The sequence below is a fragment of the Agelaius tricolor genome, unplaced genomic scaffold, assembly GCF_023055355.1.
Source record: "Agelaius tricolor isolate 1412-34295 unplaced genomic scaffold, bAgeTri1.0.p SCAF_19, whole genome shotgun sequence".
NCBI lineage: Eukaryota > Metazoa > Chordata > Aves > Passeriformes > Icteridae > Agelaius > Agelaius tricolor.
The window spans coordinates 13,610,389-13,619,082 of record NW_027269279.1 but is presented as its reverse complement, the minus strand read 5'-3'; the positions used below and the strand labels follow the sequence as shown (position 1 = coordinate 13,619,082).

Here is an 8,694-nt window from a genome sequence, read left to right as displayed (position 1 = left end):
ACAAACATGAAGCAGCTGCTGACTCATGCTGGAGCTAGTGAATTCCCCCTCACCCCCCTTGGCAGCTGTACTGATGTGATAGATTTTTCCAGCACTTTCTTTCTGGGACTTTCATAAATGCAGTGTTGGCAATAAGCTATATTTGTGAATTTTTTGGGAGAATAAATCCAAATTAATTCAGATTTGGGATGAAAATATTGGTCATGAGCTGGTAATTGTTACCTAGTCACTGCCTTGTCAGTACATAGGACAAACACCCGTGGGGCAACATGGAGTTAGTGGGACATGTTAAAGGCACTGCAGCCCTTGTGCTGCCAGTGAGTTTAACCTGAACACTGGGATATTCTGCCTTTTCAAAAAGCTTGCACTGTCTTGTTGCACTGTGTGAAGTTGAGGTCTTTTCTCTCTGCTGGTAGAAGGCCTGTTAACAACTGGAAAAACAGCCCAGATAGAGCTATCCCTGTCCAGGTGTGGTGTTCCTTTCACGCACTTAGACGAGCTTAGAATTACATTTGGACACCTCCAAGCTTCTGCTTGCTCGTGGGTAGAGAAAATTCTGTTCCTTTCCAGTCAAGAGGCTGATTTTTGGTCTCAGTGGGAAACCATTTGCCTGTTCCCCATCATGGCTGTCCTTGCATGGCTCAGAGGCTGCTGGTGCTCCCGCAGGCCAACGCGGACCCGTCGGTGATCAGCTGCCTGCACAACCTGTCGCGCAGGATCGCCATCGTCCTGCAGCACGAGGAGCGCCGCTGCCAGTACCTGACCCGCGAGGCCAAGCTCATCCTGGCCATCCAGGACGAGGTGTCTGCCATGGCAGAGAGTGAGTGCTTTCAGCAGCAGGGGCTCTCCACTGGAATGCTCTTCCAGAGAGGTGCTGCTTGTGCCTTCTTGCTTCTCTCGTGCCTCGGATCACTGGGAACAAGTTTTGGTGCTCTGTAGCATTCTGAGAGCTTTTCCCTGCATTTTGCCTCAGCCAAGTTCACTATCCCTATGCAGGGATGTGATTTTTAGAGGTGTATGGTGGTGTTGCAGGGGTCCCAGGATGAGGGAAGAGACAAGAATGACTCTATGTTTTGACTCTATGTTTCAGAAGGCTTGATTTATTATTTTATGATATATATTATATTAAAACTATACTAAAAGAATAGAAGAAAAGATTTCATCAGAAGACTGGCTAAGAATAGAAAAAGAAAGAATGATAAAGGCTTGTGACTGAGACAGTCTGAACAGCTGGACTGTGATTGGCCATTAATTAAAAACAACCACATGAGACCAATCCCAGATGCACCTGATGCATTTTACAGCAGCAGATAGCCATTGGTTACATTTTGTTCCTGAGGCCTCTCAGCTTCTCAGGAGAAAAAATCCCAAGGAAAGGATTTTTCATAAAACATGTCTGTGACAGAGGTGAAGTAGTTTCTTTGATTTCTTTGCTAGTTAAGTTCAGCACAATCTCTGGAGACTGCACTGAGCCATCGTGTTTGCCTCTCCCTGTCAGGCTGACATGGAAGAGCTCCTGTGTGGCCAGCTTCACCCAACCTAGAGCAAGTTTTGCATGCTTTAATGCTGTCTGCTGAGTCACCAGACTCCTTATGTGGAAGCTTCACTCTTATGTGCTGTTACCTGGCTAGCAAACAGTTACAGAGCATTTTCCAAGTACAGTCTGTAAAAATGCTCTGTAACTGTAATGCTCATAACAGTATGTACTATTTAAGGTGAACTCTGACAGTGATGCATTATCTTGCTGCAAGCATTAAAAATTAAAGCTAACATCTAGAAAAACAAAGCATTTAAAGTCATCATTTGTCCAATTTGGTTACATGTGCTTTACTGGGTTGAGGTTTAGCAAAAGTTGGCAATAATTCACTATTATCATTTTAACGTGTAACTTGAGCTATTGTAAAAGATTTGAAAGATAATTGTAGATTAAAATGATACAAATTCTGTCCCTAAGATACAGGTTGATACCCAGTGGGGGAAGAGGAAACTCTTTGATTTGAAGTCAGTTATTTGCTTTCTTGTTTTGAATCTTTCCATAGCCACAGAAGGGCCCCAGTCACCTTTTCATCACATCCTACCCAAGTGCAAACTGGCCAGAGATCTCAAAGAGACATATGACAGGTAAGTTGGATTTTAGCCTTCAGTCTTGGCTCATACTATGCTGTTTCTCATTGAAATCACTTGGCTTTGTTCCTAAGGATATTATCCACTTCCTCATGCGGTTAATCATTGGGATTTGGGTTTAAACCAGGTAGAGCAATGTGAAGCCTGGAATTCAGGTGAAATGTTTGCAGAACTGCTATCCTCATCATTACCTTGGTCTGTCTTTGTTGTCTCATTGTTAAAAGCTGATGATGCCTGTCACAGCTTTAAGAATTATTATTTTCTTCCTTAGCACAGGGCCACCTATTGCCAAGTGAAGTGTAGAACTGACCAGTGCCATAACAGGGGCATCACAGCACTGGGGAAATGCTCTAAACCTGTAGCTAAGGGGAAAGTGCTGCAGGAGCACTGATGGCAAGTCAGGTACTGGCCTGGCCCCATTTGTGCATGTCAGGACAGCAAATTTGGATGAGATGCTGAGACTTCCAGCAGAATGAAAAGTGTAACATGCTGTTTCTTGACTGGGCTAGAAGTTCTGGCAGAGCTTTCAAAGCAGTGTGGGGCTGTTGTTGAACTTCAGCAGGAGCCTGTGCCTGTCAGTGCTGCCTCCTGAGGCCCAGAGGCTCCTGCAGCCTGGATTGTGCTTGGGGAAGGGCCTGGGACAGAGGGACACAGAACCTCTGTGTGGGGGAAGATGCTGTGCCCCTTGCTTGGGGTGTTTGTCAGGGATTCAGGGAATCAGGCTGGAGTTCCTCAGGGAACCCTTTATCCTCCCTGGGCTGTGGATCAGAGCCCTGTAAGGTAAAGCACTGGGAGCCTAAATGGTTTCATGATAGCAAAGAGCATCAGAAAACTTCTGCTAAGCTGCTCTTTGTGTTCCAGAGCTGTGAATTTCATCTTGTTTGAAGAAATGTTGTATGTGGTTCCACACACCTTGCACAAAACCTAAGTACTCAAGTTTAAGTACGAAACTTTTAAGGAAGGCAGTTTTTATGCAGCCTATAATTCTAATATTCCAGTTATATTTTTCTCTCCCTCTAGGGCTATGTATTTATGACTGGGCAAACCCTAATCATGTTTTCAAATATTTTAGGGACACAGTGACATCTTGTGGCATTTAGCTGTGACTGTAGCAACACAGAGCTCATGGACTGTGCTGATGTGAGCCTTCCCAGAGATAAGGAGGAATAAACAGACCATGGGGAAATGCACTTTGGTGCTGCCCCCAGCTGTAAAACAAGGCAGTTTCTCCCTCATTTAGGCATTGTGAGTGGGGAAGAAGTGGTGCAAGTTGGATTTTGACACTTCTGTATGACACTGTCAAAAGCAAATGTGAGACCTTGTTGGTGTTGGTAAAAATCTGAAGTGCCTGTGTGCTTGATTGGAAAGCTGTACTTGAAAAGGAGCTGACAGTGTTGTTGGGTGATAAGGAAATGTTCTGCAGGGCTTTTCTATTAATACTTCATATGAGAACATAGGAAATATGCTTGTTATACCTGCAGTCAGATCAGCTGAGAGGAGCTGCAGCACCTTGCCAGGCAGACATAGATTTAAAATTATTTTATAGTAAGGTAGAAAAAGCTCTAGAAATACAATTTTCTCCAGGATGAATTAATTATTCCTGTGTGGTAGCAGCTCTGGAGTGAAGTCTGTGTGGTCTTCTGTGAAGTGAGGGTTAGTCATAAGTTAGACATGGGGTTACAAAAAGAAACCAGATAGACAAGAATTCATAAAATAAGTCTTGTCTGTACTATAGGCACCAATCCTGCTCACAGTTGTAAAACTCCTGCTGTAATGAATATTTTATCCAGTTTGGACACCACATATCAAGAGGGATTTAGGCCACCTAGAGAGTGTGGAGGAGTATGAATGACCTCAGAGGGAAGATGGAAAGATTTGCTCTGTTGCTTTTAAAGGAGAAGGGAGTGCTGGGAAGGGTAAACCTTTGGATGCATGCAGGGACAAAGTGCTGCTCTAAATTTACAGAGGCTTCTGGCATAGCCTTTGGCTGTGGGAGAGCAGCCAGTGGAGTGGAGAGAGCACTTTGAATTGCAGATGGAGCCCAGCTCTCCGTTTGAGATTTGCTCCAACCAGCATTTCCAAGTGCCTGCTGATTTCTGCAATTCCAGCCCAATTTCCAGGGTTGCTCCAGAGGTGCTGTCGAGCCCTTGGCTTCCTGTAGATGGTGCTGAGGTATTTCAGGCAGGACCCAGCATGTCCCTGAGCAAGTTGGTTTGTGCAAAACCACAAGCAGAGGAATATTTCTGTTGTTCAAAGTGTTCCTTGGTTTTGAATGAGATGCCTGTGTTCCATTAAGGCAGGATCAGTACCCAGGACATCTTGACTAGCAATGGAGTGGTATTACAGTGACAGCTCAGAGCCTTTCAGCTTCTGCTTCCTGGGACATGTTGTCTCTAATGGAGAGAACTAGAATGTTTCTTTTTGATTAATTCAGAAAATTGAAACTCTTCATTCATCTTGTCCCCAAACTGAAGCATTGGTGTGGAACAGAAAGCAATGGTTTCTAGGCTCAAGAAATTTTTCAGGACTTCAGCGCTGAAAAACTTATTGGTGTTACAATATGTGTCTGTTTTAAAGAGCTTTCACATAGTTTTATCTGCAACTGTAGATAATATGTGAGCTTGAGAGTTACTAACTGCCTGTCTGGTTCTAGCAAATTTCTCTTAGCTTTGCACTGGAATAAAAGCAAAAGTGTGGAGAGGTTTTTGGGGAGGTTTGGATTGTTTATTTCTTCTTTTTAATACAGAAAGAGCCTTTATAAATTTTTAGCCTAGTGAGACTCAGCTGTGTGGTAAATCTAGCCCATCTCAGCTCAGGAAATAATTCTATGAGACTTAATGTTATTTCTGTGGCTGTGCTGTAAAAAAGAATCCAACTACAGTTATTTATCAAAGGACAGCCCTTTGTCCTTTATAAGGAAATGTGAAATCATTTCAAAGCTCTTGAGTAGTCACAACCTCTAGGAAAAACAAACTCCAAAGCTACAAGCTCACCTCCACCACACTCAAAAACATGGGGCTAATTTCTGATATAAACAGGACAGATGTGATGTGAGGTGTGGACATGTAAAAATTCATAACTCTTTTATAAATGTGAAGTGGGATTTCTTTTGCCAATAGTAATGGAAAAGGCTGCAGTTCTGGGAGATGCTGGCAAACTTTCATGTTCTCATTTTGAGGCAGTAGCTCACAGCTCAGGACACAGCAGAAGAGAGCAAAAGAGCAGTGATAGCCCCTAAAATATTCCCCAGCTTCCTGCAGCTCTGGAGGGGTTTCTGTACATTCAGCAGCTTTCAGCTGATGTCACTGCCTGGAATTAGCCCACAGTCCTGTGAGCCAGGGTAAATATTGAACAACCACAGCATCCTCTGATAAGGAGGTCCATGCTTTAACTACTTTTTGTGTTTCTTTCTATTTCTTCTGAACTTTGCTACTTCTTGTAGCATGAGATGTCTCATGGGCCTTATGATGGAGAGACATTAAACAGCTTTTTCCTGTTTGCCTCTCCCTGTCTCAGTTTTAAACTCTGTTATCTGATCATCCTGATCCTTGGCCATATCCCTCAGATCATTCATCAGGTGTTACCAACCAGAGATTAAAAAAAGTGTTGAAACAGAGTTTTTATGGAATAAAATATCTTGGAGGGTTTAATATCCTATTGCCTGAATGTTTGTGTCTATACTGGGGACATTATTTAACTCTGCTTTCTGGCCAAGGGCAGTTGCAAGTGCTTCTGCTGGAGGGTGCAGCTTGTTCCTTGTCAAATTACAGACACTTAATTATTTTCCATCCAAGGAGGGGCAGGTGAAGGAGAAATTGTGTTCATAAAGCTATAATGCAGGCTGGAAATTGTACAGCTGAATGCAAATGCAGAAGAATAAAATTAAGATCCAGATCAGAACTGAAAATCTGGTTTTCTTGTTGTCTTTAATTCTAGGCTCTTGTTGTGTAGTGCACTGCAGACAAAATTATGTTGTGGAGAGTGTAATTATATAATTAAACCTTTTGCCTTAGTGCACTTGGACCAAACAATGAAAGGAACCAACTGGATCTTTGTGTGAATGTTAAACTCTGCAGGGGAAATGTCCCTGCAAGTGTTCCATGCTTTCATACATCTCTGCTGCTCTTGGGTAACCTGTTTTTGCAACCCCAAGAGCTTTCAGGTGGTCTCTGGACTCACTTGTCCCATTCCTTTATTGGCAGGTTTCCCCTTGTGAGGGTTTGGCCTGGGAGATGGTGTGGATAACCACAGCTTCAGCCCTTTTCCCTGATGGATTTTGAGGGAATCCAGCTTTATCTGTCAGTTGTTTGTGGTGGATAAGCAGTGTTACTGGAGCTGCAGCATTTAATGAACTAAACCAGAGGTGTTGGTGCTTTGCATGTTCCTTCAGGGCTGGGAGCCTCTGAGCAGATCAGAGCTGATGGGGCCAGAGAGACACTGGATTCACCCTCTCAGTGCCTTTTAGAAAGAGGAAAACACACAGTATCTGCTCCCTTTGCAGCTTGAAAAATCAGCATTTTCCAGAGTTCCATGCAAGATTTGAGAACAAAACCTTTTGGGAAGTGCTGTCTGCAGTGAGATGTTCCCAATGGGTCTGATCATGTGTGAGGTGGGAGGGGATGCTGTTTGCTCCCTCACCACTGTCTTGTGGTTTGGTGAGTAGTTGCACCAGCAGCCAAAGCTACCCAATGTTTTTGTTTAAAGCTGAAATTTCTGCTCTCTCCAAACCCCCTCCACAGCAGATGAGCTTGAAAAAGAGCATGTTAGTTTGTGACCTGCAGTTGAATGCTGGTTATAAATGGTTAAACCACCACATAAAGACTTTTCCAGCAGCATATTTGCTCCTGGCCTGTTCCTGGCATGTTTTTTAATCTGTTTTGTGTAGAGGGGGAAATTCATGGCAGTTATTGACATAAAAGTCAAATTGCGAATCTCAACACACTTTGAATTTAAAATTCAGGCTGGAGTTTTCAGAGTGCAAACTTTGAAATTTGATTTTAAGCCAAAAAGTGTTCTTTGGGAAGAAAGTTTGAAATTGAAGGGCATTGACAAGTTCAGTTCTCAGGTGTAGAGCTTGAGATAGATAAGTTTATGTGTTCCTAACTCATGAAAAGGTGTGGTGGGCCTTGCTGCTTCCTCCCAGCACAGCTGTTCCCAGGCCAGCATCCCCTGCCTGTGGAATGGGAATATTGTGAGGGTTTGCAAGGTGGTGCTGCCTTAACTTCTTATGGTACATTCCCCATTTTGAGTAAATATAGTTCCTTCCTGAGGTGGATTCCACCTCTTGTCTGGACTGGCAGACTTCTGTAAAAGCACCTGAATGATGATCCTGGCTCTAATCTCCAGCTTTTCTGTTTAGTTTTGTTGTTGTTGTTGTTGTTGTTGTTGTTGTTGTTGTTGTTTTTTGGGGGGGGGTTGGTTTTTTGTTTGTTTTTTTTTGTTTGTTTGTTTTTGTTTTTTTTGTTTTTTGGTTTTTTTTAAGTAAAAGAGGCTTACTGTTGCTTTCAGGCCGACTGCCAGGGTCTGACTTTATTGTCTTTATTATTCCTGGGACATCCACTGCTTCCACTCCAGTCCTGTTGGCTGGAGTCAGCTGAAGGGCTTAGCTTAGTCCCTGTGGTTTCCTGGAGTGAAGAAACCATGTAACAGGCACGTTTGTGATTTCATGTCACAAGCAGGGACAGGTTAGTAAGGAAACAAACAACCTAACACAAGGAGGCTGTTATTGTGGAAATGTGCTGCTTGGAACAGCCCTTGCCCAGTACAGACATCCTCTTTTCTTTTTGCTTGGAGGGGAAGATGGAAATTGGAGATGAAAACTGTGCCCAGTTCATCTTTGCAGCTTTGGCCTAGAGGATTTTCCTTTGCCTTGCAGTAGATCTTGAATAAACTACTTTAACTTGAGACACTGCTGCAATGTTAAGGGCAGAGGGAGCAGAAGGTCAGTGGTGAAGTCTCTCAAATCTCCCTCAAATGCTGTAGGGGATGGTGCTCTGTATGTGCAGCTGTCAGCTGGTCCTCAGCCAGCCTGGGCACAGACAGAGTGCATTCAGTCTTTTCCTGTCCTGATCTGATTTCTGTGCAGGGGTGACCCTGGACCACAGTTTTCATTTGTGATTGAGGGTAAATGCTGTATGGATTGATTGCCTTCCTGTTTTAGTCTCTGCACAACAGGGGTGGTTCGTTTACACATCAACAACTGGCTGGAAGTGAGTTTCTGCCTTCCTCACAAAATCCACTATGTTGCCACCAACTTCATACCCCCAGAAGCAATTGAGAGAAGTCTGAAATCCATCAGGTAAGAGCAAGCTCTGCCCCTCAGAGTGTGGCCAGTCCTTGCTCCTGTTCCAAGGGTGGTGCTGCAGATGTCTGAGGTGGCTCAGGCAGGGGGATGGTGTGACTGGGCTGTGGAGGAGGGGGGCCTGGGCTCAGACAGGGCTCCCAGAATCACACAGAATCACAGGATCACACAATCACACAGAATCACAGAATCACAGAATGATGAGGTTGGCAGAGACCTCTAAGATCCTCGAGTCCAACCTGTGCCCTCACACCTCACCCAGACTGTAG

At 44.0% G+C, this 8,694-nt stretch overlaps 1 protein-coding gene across 10 annotated transcripts in view; it reads left to right on the top strand.

Moving 5' to 3' along the window:
- Positions 1-8,694, top strand: part of NPRL3 (NPR3 like, GATOR1 complex subunit) — a 43,906-nt gene that overhangs the window by 14,880 nt on the left and 20,332 nt on the right. For 6 of the 10 annotated variants that reach the window (XM_071444354.1, XM_071444352.1, XM_071444360.1 and 3 more), the window contains 3 exons: positions 646-820; positions 2,040-2,121; positions 8,285-8,422. In XM_071444354.1, the coding sequence (XP_071300455.1) occupies positions 646-820; positions 2,040-2,121; positions 8,285-8,422 (395 nt within the window). Of the gene's footprint in view, positions 1-570; positions 821-2,039; positions 2,122-8,284; positions 8,423-8,694 lie in introns of all 10 variants that reach the window. The other 4 variants (XM_071444355.1, XM_071444353.1, XM_071444361.1 and 1 more) reach the window with 3 other exon arrangements.